The sequence below is a fragment of the Pseudorasbora parva genome, chromosome 18 (genome assembly GCF_024679245.1).
Source record: "Pseudorasbora parva isolate DD20220531a chromosome 18, ASM2467924v1, whole genome shotgun sequence".
Lineage (NCBI taxonomy): Eukaryota > Metazoa > Chordata > Actinopteri > Cypriniformes > Gobionidae > Pseudorasbora > Pseudorasbora parva.
In genome coordinates this window covers 40,612,756-40,631,351 of record NC_090189.1, presented here as the reverse complement: position 1 = coordinate 40,631,351, position 18,596 = coordinate 40,612,756, and the positions used below count along the sequence as shown (strand labels likewise).

General features: G+C 38.1%; 1 protein-coding gene across 3 annotated transcripts in view; it reads left to right on the top strand.

The window, feature by feature from the left end:
• camk2a (calcium/calmodulin-dependent protein kinase II alpha) overlaps nucleotides 1-18,596 on the top strand; it is a 111,511-nt gene that overhangs the window by 38,026 nt on the left and 54,889 nt on the right. For all 3 annotated transcript variants that reach the window (XM_067424437.1, XM_067424436.1, XM_067424438.1), the window contains exon 3: nucleotides 4,907-4,966. In XM_067424437.1, the coding sequence (XP_067280538.1) occupies nucleotides 4,907-4,966 (60 nt within the window). The remainder of the gene's footprint in view (nucleotides 1-4,906; nucleotides 4,967-18,596) is intronic.

Here is an 18,596-nt window from a genome sequence, read left to right as displayed (position 1 = left end):
ACAAGAGTGATTCCTGAAAGGCTTTCTGCAAAAACCCAAACACCTTTTAAAGAAGAAAAAAATCATCCACTGACTTTCAAAGCTGCGACAGAAACAACTTTCGATGTTGAGGACCTTGATGGAAATGTATTCAAGTAAAAAGTATGATATTTGTCTTTCAAATGTAATGAAGTTAAAGTCATAAATTTACAGAAAATATAATACTCTAGTAAAGTACATATACTAAAAAAAAAGTGTCCTTAAGTGCAGTACTCAGGTAAATGAGCTGAGTTACTGTCCAGCTCTGGCTTCTGAAGCCCCGCCCACCGACTCGTGTAGCTAAACAAGCAATAAACATGCCGAAGATAGCAAGATAATCGTTTGTAAACATGTCTCGGGTCGACCCTAGATTTTCCAGACATATTGAGATTAAAACACAATGCTGGTCCTCCTATATTGGATTTAACAGGAATGGTGCAACACACTTATGTGAGTATTTTCCTGGTCTGGACATTTTCCTGGACCGTTCCCACCTGGTGGAATGACCTGCCGATCTCAATTCGTGCTGCCGTGTCTGTAGCCATTTTTAAAAAACATCTTAAGACACATCCCTTCCAATTGCACCTGACCAATAAAGAATAGCACTTAACTATCCATTAACTTTTGTTTGTTTGCCCCCCCCCCCCCCAAAAAAAGTGTACTGTGCTAATTAACTGAGATTTCTTACAGCTCTTACAGGTTGTTGGCCTTGTTTGTTTCGTTACTTCTATTGCTCTCCCCTTTTTTGTAAGTCGCTTTGGATAAAAGCGTCTGCTAAATGATTAAATGTAAATGCAAATGTTATGTGAGTAAAACATGTTTTTATATGGATAGTATTGCACTGTTACAGATCGTATTGATTATGTGTACATTTCTAATCAAACATACCTTAGTACGCTGTCACAGGCTGGAGAATCCTTTATTTGTTGGTTGATTGCCATTCGAGATCAGACTCAGACATGTATGGGCCAGGGCTCGCAAAGCCCAACGTCCCGGGGCTGTGTGTTTTCCAGACGGGATACCAAAACGAAAGTGAATCTTAAATGGTTAAATAACATTCCTTTCTTGATCTGCATTGTTCATTCTCTTGACTTGATATTTGAAGAGTGCGCACCTGAGTGTGTGTGCGTTTCACGCTTATATCCACCAATCGGGCGGGCCTAGTAATAAAAAAATCGCGGGTGGATGAGAGATAAATTATTGTTTGTCTGATAAACACTTTTTGAGAGCCCATCAGAGATTTCTTCCGGTTGCCGCTTTCAAAACATGACATTTAATGTCAATAGTTGACCTCAGACAACAGTATACAATTTTTTTTTAAAGCTAATTCATGGCTTTGAGTTAAATATTTATTTTGAGTTAAAAAAAACTGACAAAAAAACATTTTAACTATAATGTGCATCTGTATATCTTCCTGTTTTTAAACAGATTTAAATAATTAAATAATAATTAGGACATTATTTTCCTAGTATTAAATTAAAAATGCACTTATTCTTATTATACCAAGCATATGACATTTTATAGATTACATTTTACAGCACAATCATGTTATTGAGCACGTGAGCAGGATCCCAAACTCACTCCTCCACTGTGAATAAATCACCATCCGGTGGCGGCACATTTATTTTTACAGACTTCCATGTGAGAAACAATTACCGTCCGAATAGGGCTTAAAGTGTGTTTGTAGAAAATATCTGAGCAAGCACATTCCCAATCTGAGGTTGATAACTGTACATTTGCTGAAAAGTTATAGGGTTAGTTAACCTCGAAATGAAATGTATGTCATTACCGCCTCTTCCTAATGTCGTTCCACACCCTTAAGACCTCCATTCATCTTCACACACAGTTTAAGATATTTTATATTTAGTCTGAGAGCATATGCAAGTGTATGCACACTATACTGTCCATGTCCAGAAAGGGAATAAAAACATCATCACAGTAGTCCATATGAGACATCAGTGGGTTAATTAGAGTCTCTTGAAGCATCCAAAATACATTTGGGTCCAAAAATAACAAAAACTACGACTTTATTCAGCATTGTCTTCTCTTCCGGGTTTGTTTTCAATCCTCAAATAAAGATTCAAACGGTCATGAATCAGCGAATTGATTCATGATTCGGATCGCCAATGTCACGTGATTTCAGCAGTTTGACACACGATCCGAATCATGAATCAATTCGCTGATTCATAACCGTTTGAATCTTTATTTTGAGGATTGAATGTCATGTCATTAAACAGAAGGAATCAAAACTGACAGGGAAAACGAACATGACTGTGACAGTGTAAGCTGGTTAAAGGAAGGTTTAAACATGCTAAAGAAACAATGAAGCAATTTGTGAGGAACAAGTTTTGTAGAACGCGACACAGAAACCACATGGCCCTGGGGCCTTATTATTCTCCATATAGTTTAATTGATTCCTCTAGTTTCTGAGATTGTTGAGATTTTTCTAGGTTCCTTCTTTTGTCATCCTTAATGCTTGGGATATTCAGCAAAACTTCCAACATAGGGTAATCTCCTTAAGGGGATAAATCTGACTAGTACTTTTCAAAAGTACAGATTCTTAGGGTGAGCATATTTTGATTACCAAAAATGAGGACACTCGGCCCGGCAATACTCAAATGATACTCAACGTTTACTCAAAGATGCCTTATTAATTTCAATATGTTTAAAATATGCCCCATCTGTATGGATAGAAATTTGTAATATTAGGGCTAGGACAGGACATTTGGTCACCTTAGTATAGATAATTTCTTATTTGTGCATCCTCGATTCCTTTCCTAGCTACCTTTCCTTCCTTCTTTTCCTTTTCTGATGCAAGGAAATGTCACGAGGATGGAGAAATAGAATCAAGTGAAATGATATATCTTAAGTTTTTTTCCGAAAGACTTTTATCACCGAAACAATACGTCCGAAATGTTGTGATGACGCAGACAGAAACTGCGATCTCCACATGCTTTTCTAAACAAGCAACATGTCTGCGGTGTGGACGTATGTGGTTCATCTCACATCTGACGCATCTGTAATACGGGTTGTGACTTGTTTCTGTCGATGGATACACGTGCTGGCTCCTCAGTGATTAATTACAACAGCGATAATAAAAGAAAAACGTCGGCAAAAAATATCAAAGGAGACAGTCTGAATATGCCTTAAGTGAACTTTATACAGTCAGAAAGACGACACATATCCCTGCTCTAGGTCTTAAAGGGGCAGTAGCCTTCACTGCTGTCTGTTTAATGTCAAACAAAAGATAAGAACATCACTCACTGCTCTTGATTGAATAGCTTTTGGAAGTTTAATAAGGATTAATCTTTCATTTAAACAGTTAAATATGCAGTTATTTTACATTTGATTGCTTAATTCAATTTCTGTACCTTTCTGCAGGCCTAGGCCTGTGCATTATTATTTAATGTACACATGACTAAGGTCAAGTTAAACATATTAGTTTGAATTTGATTTTATACTGTGCATTGTTGCAATGTTAAATTATTAAATTAAATTGTTAAATTGCAACAATTTATTATTAAATTGTTAAACTCTTAACAGGCGGATACGACTGTAGGCACAATTTATTCAGAAAGTACAAATATCCCAAGTGTCCCGAGGCCAAACGACTGATTTGTGTGAAGAAAATCCCCAAAAGCGATCAATAACGTCGAGTCCATCCGCCCGAAGATTAATACATTTCAAATATTGCCACCGGAAGAACCATCAGGTCAGCTTTGACAGCATTGGCTCTCGTGTCTCGTGACCGATCGCGTCATTCTAATCTTGTCGTCTCATGTATTATTTGAATAAGAAATATGAACGAGTGTGTGTGTGTGTTCTGTTTGCAAAGGAGCGCGATCATCATTTCAACGACTCAAACATTAATATCAACTCTGTTCTTCACATGAAGATATCGAATGACTTCAGAAGACTTGAAATGCAACATGAGTTAATACTTTTAATCCCTTTTTTGGACAGTTTTTACAATAAATACATGTGACTCTGCATTTATTTGCCTGTTAAGTGTTTTATATTGTTGAGAGTTGGTAGGTTTAGGGTAGGAGTGGAGTTAGTTGCTCCAAAATATAAAATTAGGCTATAAATATTCATTCTGTGAGAGGCGCGTGTATGTTTACGCGAAGTCATGATGTCATGTTGCGCATCTGGAATGGAGAAAAAATATTACCACTTAGCGCCTCCGGTGGACGTTTCACCCAAAAACTGCAGGTAAACGTACCTGGAGGTACATATTTCGGGTGTTGCAAAAATGTAGGCAGAGTCACGTATTTCCAATGAGCCTGGGTTGCCATTTACGGCGATTCAGTGAAACTAGCACAGATTTTGAGTTAAGGGTCTGTGAGATCAGGTTGATCTGCCCCAAATTCACAGTTCAAACAGCATATTATTTTCCACATATCATTTTCAAATTGGAGGTTGGGAAAAATCCAAATTCTGAGTCTGGAATGCAAAATAATCCCTAGTGTTCCCACTGTTCAGAGTCAAGGCCTCACATGGATGCGTTGGCGGTGTGCTCAGTTCTGGTTCCCTTTGTTGTTGTTGTTATTATTAAATGAAAAATGAATATTGCATTTGGGTCTTGCTCTATCTTGAGTTCACCCCAGCCTTACAGATGTATTTCAACACTTATGTCCAAAACAGACACCTTTATAGAGTTTTATAAGAAGTGTGGCACGCTGTTTAATATAAATAATAACTTTCATATAAAATGAACTTCATTTTCATGGGGTATACTATTGTTTTCTCAGCATGGTAAAAAAAAAAAACTATACTTTCCACTTTGAATGTTAAAAACCAGAAGGAGTCATGCTTTTCTTTTAATATATGCCATATAATCGTTCAATAAATGTCTTTTAATAAAAATCTCTTTGTAAACATATTTTAGATCACCAGAAGCTGGACAGGGAGGCTAGGATCTGCAGACTGCTGAAGCACTCCAATATTGGTAAGTTATCAAATCTTCTAAATGAGATTATAACATAATCCTGTTTTAATATGAAGCCAATATAACTGCAATTAATGAACCAAGCAATCTTAAGGATTCTACGACTGACATTATTATTCTAGGCCAAACTATGTATCCGTTATAAGCCATTTTTCAGGTACTGTCTGGGTATGACCAAGTTTCAATATGTCAAAGCTGTGCCAAATTCAGCTTCACATTCTGATTGGTGTGCTCACCATCTAATTATTGATGCATGGTTGGTAGGCCTATCAAACATTTTAATAGCTTTTTCTAAACATGTTTTGATGAAAATTTGAGGAATTATCTTGGAGAAGTACAACAACAACAAAAACTGATGTAGATTGACAATTTATTTTCTGAGGAAACTTCACATATTTAATATGGATGTTTCGTTTATTCAAATGTTTTACACCTGTTTTATTGAAGTTTTTCCAGTATTTGTTGGTATGGCATGTATATGGCATCTTAATGTAAAGAATAGGAGTACGTTGTGTTAGGGGTTAACAGCTTATGACCCAGGACCAGTAGTGAAGAAATGAAGACAGAGTCAGGATTCCAATTAAATAAAAGAAAAATTTACTTAAGAATAGTTTGCAGTTTCAAAAGCAGAAGCCAGCTTCAAGTCTCACAAGGAGTTCGTAGGCCGCGCTCCCTCTCTCACCGTCTCGTTGCCTCGCCCTATCGTACATACAATTGTCCCAACAGTTATACCGTTTTCAAGGTCTTATCCACGTCATTACTGCAATGTGGATGCTTCTGATTGGCTCAGAGACAATGCACAGTCATGGTAAATTTCCACTCAAGTCAGTTAATCTGATGCACGTTTCCACTGACGTGTCACTTGTTGATGCTTTCACCCAGAATTAGGCCCGTAGTGACCTTCCAGATCTGGAGCAGGCGCCAGCTTGCCCAGAACAACAAGTCCACCCATCTCTTAGGGTGCCCATTGAACACCATTCTGATCTGTAGCATAGAATATTGCACACATACACAGATACACAGTCTCTCCAAGGTTGGAGCTGATTAAGCTCCAGTTCTAACTAGTTCTTACCAAAACATACTGATAACATGTGCTTTCATTTAGTGAGAGGGACACACAATAGTACAGGCAATATTCATCTTGAGTCTTTAGTGTTTCAGTAAAAGAAAATATAAAAGGAATAAAACATAATAAATTAAATGAAAGACAAATCCATATTTCATATCTGGAAGCCGGGCTAAGTGAGCAAACCCTGTTACTGCACTCCTGACATGTTAGGGGTGTGTGATACCTCAAATCCAAACACATAACCTTGTTGCCAGTGTTTAGTGACACATCACACATCTCTAGCCCAGACCCTCAGTCACTCCTCAGAGACCAAATATACACTTTAGAAAACAAGAAACTAAAACTAAATCATAACTGGATAGAATCATTATAATAATATAGGATAAATATTGATTAAAGTTTTGATTATGAAGTTAATTAGGATATAAATATATACAGGTATATTGAAGCGGCAGTGGATTTCAAAATCCCCCCTTCAGTTGAAATATGCAGCAAGATAGTGGCGACTATCTTAAAGGGTTAGTTCACCCCAAAATGAAATGTCTGTCATTAACTCCTCTCCCTAATGTCGCTCCTCACCCGTAAGACCTCCGTTCATCTTCACACACAGTTTAAGATATTTTATATTTAGTCTGAGAGCGTATGCAAGTGTATGCACACTATACTGTCCATGTCCAGAAAGGGAATAAAAACATCATCACAGTAGTCCATATGAGACATCAGTGGGTTAATTAGAGTCTCTTGAAGCATCCAAAATACATTTGGGTCCAAAAATAACAAAATTTATTCAGCATTGTCTTCTCTTCCGGGTTTGTTTTCAATCCTCAAATAAAGATTGGAACGGTTATGAATCAGCGAATTGATTCAAGATTCGGATCGCGTGTCAAACTGCTGAAATCACGTGACCTTGGCGATCCGAATCATGAATCAATTCGCTGATTCATAACCGTTTGAATCTTTGTGTGAGGATTGAACACAAACCCGGAAGAGAAGACAATGCTGAATAATTTTTGTTATTTTTGGACCCAAATGTATTTTGGATGCTTCAAGAGACTCTAATTAACCCACTGATGTCTCATATGGACTACTGTGATGATGTTTTTATTCCCTTTCTGGACATGGACAGTATAGTGTGCATACACTTGCATACGCTCTCAGACTAAATATAAAATATCTTAAACTGTGTGTGAAGATGAACGGAGGTCTTAGGAGTGTGGAACGACATTAGGGAGAGGAGCTAATGACAGACATTTCATTTTTTGGGTGAACTAACCCTTTAAGGACAATCAGACCAATTTATGAACATGAAGGGACATTTTGTCCTTTCAGATGTCCCACTGAATTTCAACTGCTTCCCTCAGCTCGGAGATTTAAGCTCCCCTTTTTGCAAATCAAATTGATATAAGAATTGCTTTATACCTGGTGCAATCATATTTTTAAATGATTATTATAAAATGTGTTTATTTGGTGTGTGTTGCATTGCAGTATGCGTACAGTGCTGTCTGCATAAATAATTGCCTTCAAGGACAATAAAGTTAAGTAATGCGGTGTAGCAGCATCAACAACAGTGCAAATCTGAGTTTTTAATTACACCAGAGGATCTGAGACAGCTTTTTATCATGTTTAATGTGGAGGGAGGGGGAGAATAATAATCACTAGCTGCATTTTGTTGACCAAAAGGGAAATATGTATAATTCATCAATTAAATCAATTGGATCGAGCAACTGATTTATGATGTCTCATATGTCTGACTAACAGGGAATGTCTTTAGACTATAATAGGACATTACTCTCTTGGACATAGACAATAATGTGCTAAAGATCTAGCCGTTTCAAAGAGCACATAATGTACTGTAGCTGTGATCGGCATGATTAGGGACTCAAGGGGTCAAGATGAAGCAGAGTGAAAAACGTATGAAGTTTTGGCAGTATTGAAGAAGACATCAGTTTCTTAGTTCTGACGCATCTTTGTGTGTTATGTTTTAATTAGTAAGACAGTCTAATGCGTGCACATCTTGCCTGTTTGAAAGAGAGTCCTGATGCAATTTGTTGAGGCTCCAGTTCATCTTTGCTGAAGTTGTGTTGATGAGAGAGAACCAGATTGATGTAAAAGGTCTTCTGGGAATGGAAAGGCAAAGTCCCAGCCTGGCACAAACGTAGGGGTCCTTCGAAGACTATAGCTCAGCATCCCAATTTTCATGTCAGAATTTCTAATTATTCCTTCTCCCAATGATCTTTTAAAATGTGTGGATGTCATCTTCAGGAGTGAGAAGGGCAACTTTTTGAGCAATGTTGCCTTCAACGGGCAACTAGGTGAGACACGACCAATCTAAAGTGTCTGGATTTCCCATTCTCACTGGGTGCGTTTACATTCACGTTCTTACGCCGATTAAGCCCAATAAGCCGACAATGATCATTGTCATGTAAACGCGGTAACCCGTTGTCTTTTATCGGAGTAAGCTTATAAACGGCGTAAGCATAAACCGGTCGACTCAGGGAGTTTTCTTCCTCTTACCCTGATTTCTCGCTGCATGTAAACGCATTAACCTGCTTCCTGTCGGCTTATTGAAGTGTGCATGTGTGATAGGGGACAAAAACACAAACTCACAGCAGATTTAAACACATCCAGACAGAGCGAGCGAGCGTTTTGGCTGAAATAAGGACATCTATCTCAAACGCAGACTCTTTTGAGACCCAGACAGTTGTATAGATGTGTTCTTCTCATCTCAGCAGCAGAAGTAGAAGAGGTTCAGTCTAAACGCTGCATCTGGAGCTGATGAGGGATAATATGAGCCGTAAATCTCCCGCTGACACGCTTTATTAACATCACAACTGACGAAACATCTGGAAAACTCAGAGTCAGAAACCGACATTATTATTATTGAGACATTATTAACATTATTAATAATTAATCATTATTAACATTCTCACAATAAAATCTAATATTTTAAAGGAACTTTGATTTATAATTTCACTTGTTGTGTCTGATAAAAATACTGTTCTGTAACAGAAAGTCAGGGCCCGTAATTATCAAACATCTTAGAATTACTCACAAGAACACTGCTAAGAATTGACGTAAGAGTAAAAAAAATTATTGGCTCAAAGCTGCACTTAAAAGTTAGTTATCAAGCATCCCAACCATACTTTAAGTTAAGTGTAAGACTAAATCTTAAGTGTCAGTCTTAGAGTTGATTTACGACACTTTGTTTAAAGGTGCCCGATACTGAAAAATTGAATTAACCTTGCCATTCGCCTTATTCACCTGGCGGCCATTTTGAAAACTCTAACGCCGTTGAGGGGTACACAAACCCGGAAGTTAGACTCCGATACGGTGCTAATCCGTAGCAGCTTTCTGTGTCACTCACTTTCTGTCTGCTGTGTGTGGCAAAATCATGTAATGCATCACTGATAATATGTTTATGTATATAATTTTCTTTTAATAATGTTTTTTTTAATTTTGCTCCTAATGTAATTTCTAATGTTCTACCCTTTTCTGGTACGTTTTTCCATATTTACAATATACAAGCAGGCCATTTGTATTCCTCCATACCAATAAATGAACATAGTTACCTTTACAAACCTAGACCAGTGTGCCTATCAATGTTTCTGAATGACTTATTTCTTTCTGATGTTCTGACCAGTTGTAAAGTTATGAAAGACATCATCCATGTGTAAGAAAATTGTTTCTTTATTCTTTAGATAAATAGACATTTTATTTTACATATATGAAGATCCAGTAGCTTATACATATACACATCTCCCAGATGTAAATTAACTGTATCAACTATAATACTGATCTGCCCACATTGACTCTATATGATAAATTAAAATAAGCTGATAGCATCACCGTTTTCTCCAGAATGACTCCAGCCGAATCTAATTCTGTTGCAGTATTGTCCTGTTTAACACCGTGAAGCTGCTTTGGAACGATCGGCATTGAAAAAGCGCTAAATAAAGCTGACTTGACATGTCTTGCTATTGCTCGAGTCTTTCGAACTTCGTCTGCAGTAAAGTGCAGAAATTACGACCAGGATCCCTTCTGATATTTTTTATCCACTCTCGACGTAGTTTCTTATCCTCTGGGAAACGGTGAAAGGTTTGTCCTCTGTATGATTTTTTCCTGTGCGATGAGGTGCACTGAGGAACATAGCAGTGTTCAGAGAATCCGCGCCGCGAGAATTACCGGAAGTGGAAAGGACATCTCATACTGTGAGTCTCAAACACCATTGCCTCCTACTTCTTATGTAAATCTCGTAAATCAAAAACTCAACAGAAAAAAAAGTGCTTCTCAACATAAACCCAACCGTGACGTAAGCGTTGGGGATCATTTATATGCACGCCCCCAACATTTGCATCTGTCCAAACAAGCCGAATCTACTGATGGCAAACAAGACACTCGAAGAAAGCAAAACCGGCCCTCATGACACATGGTTGAGGTTTATTATAATTGGATACCACAACAGATCGTTCGTTTGTTCGGCATATTTCAAGCAAGCTTCACTCAGCGTCTTAAACTGAAGAAAGGGGCGACTATATTCCTGCAAGCATTTATCCACTTATTGACTGTTTAAACAATTTCTGATTAAATTGAAAGTTTCTTAGAGAGACCGCATTGTCTAGATGACGCAAGATGCTAGTACAGTAACAATAGGAAACTCCAAGTACCATACAAAACTAAATAGTGTGTCTAATGACAGGTTAATATTATTTTGTATCACAAATTACAACCGTAGATACCGTTCACGCGATCCTTCTAGCAAGCGTCACCTTTTCCACCATCTAAGTTAAAACGACAGTCAATGGAGATTGCTGAAATGCAGCTTACTTGTTTATTGGTGTTTTAGATCATCCGTGCGCGAGAGAGAGCTCGCATGCATATGGTTGCCAGATTGGACATGTTTAAGTAAAACACTGGATAGTATACGAGTTCTTTTCACATAAAAGCTCTGTTTGGGGGATTTAATGACTGAAATCTGGCAACCGCACGAACGCAAGATCTTTCTCTTTCACCAATAAACACCAATAAATAAACAAGTGCATTTTATCAATCTCCATTTGAGATGTTCTGCTTAAAGTGTCATTCAGTCGGTCTGTGTTCTGTCAGGACTGTCAGGACTCACGAGCCGCTTCACTGAACTGCTGTGAGCTGTGAGCTGCTGAAATAAGCCAATCAGAGCAGAGCTCAACATTAGTATTCATGACTCTTTCAAATAAGGCAAAAACAGAGCATTACATCCTAGGGACAATTATAGGGTTGTAAATGGGCCTGTAAAACTGTATCTGGACAATTTTTTGCCCTTAAATAAGCCACAAACCCTCTATGTAGATATCAGAGAACAATTTAACATATTGTTTCAAATCATTCTAGGGCACCTTTAAGAATATTCTCAGATAAATGCACATTGAATCACCATTCAAGTTCCTAAGAGGAGTTTACATCCAACACACATTTGACAATAATGAGTTTTCAAGAGAATACATTATAATATACACAATTAAAGTGAAAGATAAACATGTTTTCATCCATGTCTTAGTTACAATTTTTAAACTGGTGTGCTGTTAACTGACCTGCCTATATATAGCCTAGATTTTTTTAAATATAATTAGCCATCATGGATTCCAAAAGAAAACCGAATTGGTGGGAGGAAGAAGTGATCGCTACCACTTGCTGAATTAGACAAACAGCGTTTTTTTTTTTTTTTTTTTTTTTTTTTGTAAAGGCCAACATTAACCAGCGCTGAAAAAGATGATGCCTGAACATTTCGAACACATTCTCCCGCTCTTGAAAGATTCACACACATCTCTGTCTCCTCAGCGCCATCACAAGCCCCTACTGGCAACTCCTAACCACTGAGAGACCTCTCGAGCTGTCTTAAATAACTGGGAGAGCAAGAGTGATTCTCTTAGCTTTAAGAAATTTGATAACTTGCTTTTATACTTAAGTTTGAAAGAAGGAGTACATTTCGTGAATTCTCAGCACTTAAGACTAAATTAGCACTTTGAGAAGCTTGATAAATACGGGCCCGGGTGAAACTGAAAATCCCTAAATGCGCTCTTTACAGGACATGAGGACTTAGAACTGTGACATGTATGCTGTCAGAGAAATTCCCTAAAATATAATGTCCACTACAGAGGACAAAAGTCACAGGAGGATATAAAATTGGATTGTGTGCTAACAGAAAAACTTCTTATAATAGTAATATGTATGTGAGTTAGCAAAATATAATGTATATAACATATAGGGAATTAAAATTGCAGCTCATAGATGTCAGGATTGTGTTTTTCTTGTGTTTGTTTGTTTCTGTTCTTGTCTTGTCAGGTGTGTGTCAGTTTGATTCAGGTCACCTGTAGTTCATGAATTAACTCATAAGTTCCCTCGGTTCATTAATGTAAAAAGGATGTTGTCTTGTTTTCCCGTGATCTGTTAAATTTTTGGATTAAAGAGTGATACTGCTGCGCCATGCACTCTGTACACAGCCACCAATCCGTGAGTGTTATACTGTATATATATATATATAATTACAGCATTCATTCAAAAGAGTTTGACTTCATTCATTGGAAAAACAATATAAAAGAAGATTATTATGAGATGGAAACGTTTATAGTAGTACTTCAGAACTCACTGCCACAATGTTACCTCATATAGTTCCCTTTTAATGTGTTTGTAACAACTGTGTGTTTTTCAGTTAATGTTCAGAAGAGAGCATCCCAATGTTTTATTCTTTTGCAGAAACATGGCTAGGGCATGTTATAATGCGGTTGCTAGGGTGCTCTGAATGGTTGCTAAGGCATGGCTAGGCAGTTGCCATGGTAATACTGACTACTTGCTGAACTGAGTGAATAAAGTGAACTCTAGACTGCATGACACTGAAAATGGTTCGGAGGAATATCTTCAGATTAATGTACAGTATGTATATATGGGGTGCTATGGCTATGGACCTTCATATGTCCTCGATTCTTAATAAATACTGTCCCTCATACTTGTTTTTGCCCATATCTGCTAATCAATCAAATTTGGTCCTTGCTTTTTGTCCGGAGCCTCTTGAGGTGCATACTAAAATATTGTGTGCATCAGGCAAATGGCTTTTAACAAAAGGAATTTTTTTCAGCATTGAAATTTTTTATTTTAGCTGTACGTTTACAGAGTTGACTTGAATTAGTCTTACAGCACTATCTCATGGCCGAGTCTCACCAGATTTGGTACACCGTCTAATTTATACAGCCGCTGTGGATCTGCCAAAGTTCATAATGATCAGTCATTCACAAACAGAATTACTGGCTGCAGAAATGTGATTGGCTGCTGCCGGGCTCATACGTGGTAGCATTTTAAAGCTTAGAGACTCTTCTTTCTGGAGATATGCATCACTTTGGCTTTTTTTTTTACACAAAGTAACTTATTTACACTAAATTACTCTGGTACCATTTCTGCCTGGATTTGGCCTACCCAAATTAAAAAGCGTCCCATACACACATACAGTGGTCTCTAAATACACAATGTTGGTGTCATTTTACAGGAAACCCTTTGAAGTTAATTAGACACTGCTAAAGTCATAAACATTTGAGTATGTTGTCTGAGCTGTAATAAAAAATATTTTATTTTTTTGGTAATAAATTAAATAGGCCATGTGCAGACAATTTTTGGCTGTACTCACTAGATTAAAAAAAATACTGGAAAAAGATTTTTCTCTAAATCATGTATGCAAGATTTATTCAAATGCTTCTCTGAATGAAGGAATATTGCCTTTTTTTATGACCCCCCCCCCCCCCCCCCCCACACACACACACACACACACACACACACATAGACAGTGGTATAAATGCAATATCCCTGTGTCATTTTACAGAAAACCCTGAAATTACATTCAAACACTGCTGAAAGTTATAAATATTATAGTATATGTTGTGTGTGATATAATAAACATATACAATATAATAAAAAAAAACAGACAAACAAAAGAGGCCCTTTTTTATTTTTTGATTATAAATTCATTTTTGAAGGGGGAATATCTCAGGCCATGTGTGCACCCTTCACCTCAAAAAACACCTCTTTTGGGGGGTTATTACAGCTCAGACACCAGGGTTTCCTGTAAAATGACACCAGCATTGTGTAAGAGATCACTGCATGTTGGTATGGGAAACTTTTCAATTTAAATAGGAAATCCCCCAAAATGGCCCAAGAGCTTAAAGCTTTAGGACATACCCCAAAAAAGATTTACATTTAATCATTTAGCAGACCCTTTTATCCAAAGCCACTTACAAATGAGGAGAGCAACAGAAGCAACTAACCAAACCAGGGAAACAGCATGCGCGTGCTGTAACAAGTCTCAGTTAATCGAGCGCAGTACACATACAGTTTTTTTTTTTTTTAATAAACAAACAGAAAAATGAACAGAATAGTTAAGTGCTAGTCTTTATTGATCAGGTGCTGCTGGAAAAGATGCGTCTTAGGCTCCATTTACACTGTATGGTTCAAGTGACTCAATTCTGATTTTTCCTCTCATGTGGCTCAGATCGGATATGACGTGTGAACGTGTAAGCAGGAAAAAATGCATGAATACCAATATTCTCAGATCGGATTCAGGCCTCACTCATATGTGGTAATGAATCTGATATGAATCAGATATGTGCATTAGCGTCTGCCCGGCGTCTGCCGGTCCAGTCGGATATTCTCCCGTAAATGTGGGTCGTACGTCATTGAAAAAAGAGACGGAGGAGAAAGACATCAACTCAGGTGGACACGAACTGTAATCCAGGGCCTGTGTTGCCAAGTCCGCAGTTTTCCTGCTACTTTCCGGCTACTTTACAGTTTTTCTCAATTGTTTACACACAAATTCTGGTACTTGAGACACAATGACCACAACATGTAACTCATTCACCTGAATCAGGCCTGAACCAATTCTGCTAAACTACAAGCACAGTTCCTGCTTTACACTCAAATTGCAGTTCTAAAACACACTTTTTTCAAAACACTACACACACTTCTCTGCTTTTGGCACAATTTTCATGCATAAAATATCTTGTTTTCACAAGGAACACACTGCCATTCAAATAAGCACAATGACTCATCACAAGGGCAAACACCCGTCACACAGTTTTACATTAGCAATCAGAGCTTTAGCATAAAAGGCCAACAGGGGGGTGAAGCATAGGGATTTTTTTTTTTTTTTTTTTTTACTGTAACTGTATACAGTAAATTATCTGTTGTGTTGTATGTACACTGTGTACATTGTTTTTGCAGGAAAAATAAAATAAAATTTTACCATGCATTTGTGTGTTCTGAGTATAAAAACAATATTCTCAAATATTTTACAGCACACTTATGTTTGTGCTGTCTGTAGTAAGTGTAACACTGAACCAAAGAAAGGCCTCAGTCATTATGATGAATGGAGAAGTGTTTTCCTTTGAGCACATCAGTGTTCAGCTGGCTCTTCTAAATGTCTACTTATGATGGTTTGTGTGTGTCATTTGAAACAAAATCCCATTTTGAGAAGAAATAACATTGTTTTGGATGTAAAGTTTCATTTTGCAGAAGAATTAAGGGGTTTTACCCATTGTGTGTGTTTTTTGGATTTGTGTGTAGAGTTCTGAGAATATGAGGCATGCTTTCAGAAAATGTGTGTAAACAATTGAGAAAAACTGTAACACAGTTTTGAGTTTGCAGTTGGGCGGGTTTATGGTGAAAACCTGGCAACCCTGTAAAGGGCTCTCCTCTTTTTCTCCGCCTTACGAGAGAAATGTTTTGCTGACCTTTAAAGATGTGTGGAAAAGTGCAGACAGCGAAACATTGTATAATCATTTTGTGTGCATCCATTGCAAGCCTTTTCGTTTTTTTTACTTTACTTTTTACTTTTACGGTTAAGAACGTCTTGGGCTGTTTCCACATGGTACAGTCTAAATGCAAATATCGGATACGGGATGCTTTTCTAAGATAATGTAAGCGAGTCGTCGGATATGGTCACCAAATCGGAATTGTGCATCAAGACCTGCAGTGTAAATGCAGCCTTAGGCACCAGGTGGGAATGACCAGAAGAGCATTACAATAGTCCAGTCTGGAGAGAACAAGAGCTTGGGCCAGGAGTTGTGCAGCCTGTTCTGATAGGAAGGGTCTAATCTTTCTAATGTTGTATAAAGCAAATCTGCAGGACCAGGCCGTTGCAGTAATGTGGTCAGTGAAGTTTAACTGGTCATCAATCACAACTCCAAGGTTCCTGGTTGTCCTGGATGGAGTTATGGTCGATGAACCAAGCTGAATGGAGAAATTTTGATGAAGTGCTGGGTTGGTTGAGAAAACAAGTAATTCTGTCTTTGCAAGATTGAGTTGAAGGTGATGCTCCTTCATCCAGTCAGAAATGTCTGTCAGACAGGCAGCGATACGAACACTGACTGTAGGATCATCTGGTTGAAATGAGAAGTAGAGTTGAGTGTCATCAGCATAGCAGTGATAGGAGAAGTCGTGTTTCTGAATGACAGAACCTAATGATGACATGTAGATGGAGAAGAGAAGTGGTCCAAGCACTGAGCCCTGGGGAACCCCAGTAGCTAGATGATGTGACTTAGACACTTCACCTCTCCATGACACCCTGTAGGACCTACCAGAGAGGTAAGACCTGACTTAAGAAACTTGAGACTTAAAGGGTTAGTTCACCCAAAAATGAAAATTCTCCCTTTAATTCCTCACCCTAATGTGGTTGGACACCCGTCAGACCTCCGTTCATCTTCACACACAGATGAAGATATTAGTGTTGAAATCCGATGGCTCAGAAAGGCCTTCATTGACACCAATGTCATTTCCTCTCTCAAGACCCATAAAGGCACTTAAGACGTCGTTACAAAGCCCATCTCACTACAGCTGCTCTACAATCATTTATGAAGACACCAGAAGAGTTTTTGTGCGCAAAAAACAACAACTTAATAACAACTTATACACATACAGTGATGGCCCGATTTCAAAACACCGCTTCCTGAAGCCTCGGAGCGTTGTGAATCAGTGTATCGAATCAGCAGTTCGGATTGTGCGTCAAACCACAAAACTGTTGAAATCACATGATTTTGGCAATCCGAACTGCTGATTCGATACACGGATTCACAACGCTCTGAGGCTTCAGAAAACAGTGTTTTGAAATCGGCCCATCACTATGTATAAGTTGTTTAGCTTTTTTGTGCACAAAAACCATTCTCAATCAATCAATCAACTTTATTTATACAGCGCTTTTACAATCACGATTGTGTCAAAGCAGCTTCACAGTGTCAAACAGGATAATATTGCAACAAAATTAGATTTGGCTGTACAGTCGTACTGGAGAAAACAGTGATGTTATCAGCTTATTTTAATTTATCATATAGCGACAATGTTGGCAGATCAGTATTATCGTTTATAGAACTAAATAAAACCTAATTCATACATTTTATTTGTATAATTAGTTGAATAACTTTAATCATAATTTTAGTGTCCCCAACTGAGCAAGCTTCATAAATGATTGTAGAGCCGCTGTAGTGAGATGGGCTTTGTAACGTCGTCTTTAGTGCCTTTATGGGTCTTGAGAGAGGAAATGACATTGGTGTCAATGAAGGCCTTTCTGAGCCATCGGATTTCAACACTAATATCTTCATCTGTGTGTGAAGATGAACGGAGGTCTGACGGCTGTCCAACCACATGATGTCGAGGAATTAATGACAGAATTTTCATTTTTGGGTGAACAAACCCTTTGAGTTGACAGGAGGATCTGGTGGTTGACTGTGTCAAAAGCAGCAGACAGATCCAGTACTGAGAACTGGTACTAAAGATGAGTACTGAGGATTGGGAAGCCGGATTGGTTGATATCCAGGGGGTTGTTCTGTTCAAGAAACATAGAGCGTTGGTTGAACACAACTCACTCAAGTGTCTTTGCACTGAAAATAAAAAGGGATACCGGACTGTAATTTTCTAAAAGTGCAGGATTCAAAGAGAGTTTCTGAAGAAGTGGGGTTATTGTGAGACACATCATAATACACATACACATCAAATTACATTTTCCCTGATCAAACTTACGCACTGTGCCTTTAACACAAACAGGGTGGAGACGGGGTGTGTAGCGCTGTTGTCTCGTAGCATGAAAGTCCCCAGTTTGAGTCCAGGCTGAACCAGGAGGCTTTTCTGAGTGGAGTTTGCATGTCCTCTTTGTGTTCATCCAGAACAGGTCAATTGGCTAAATTGCCTTTATTTCTGTGAGATTTCCTTGCCTGAGGCGCTGGGATAAGCTCCAGCATCCCCTTGACAAACAGTGTGGAAAATGGATGGAGTATCATGAGTGTATCTCCTGTTGAGGTGGCAACTGCACTAAACACGGAGTCAAACAAGATAAAAACCCTTTTACAAGAGTCAACTGGCCAGCAAAGCACAAACTAACAGTTCACATATCAAGCAAACACAATCCCGGCCAAGTTATAGAGCCATAAATTCAGAGGAGGGAGCATCAACAATTTCTACAGTTTTAGTCCATACAACACCTTAACATTCACAGTGTGTGTGCCTGCCCTAATAATCCAAATAGAGGTCAATGTCTTCAAATCACTCTGAAACATG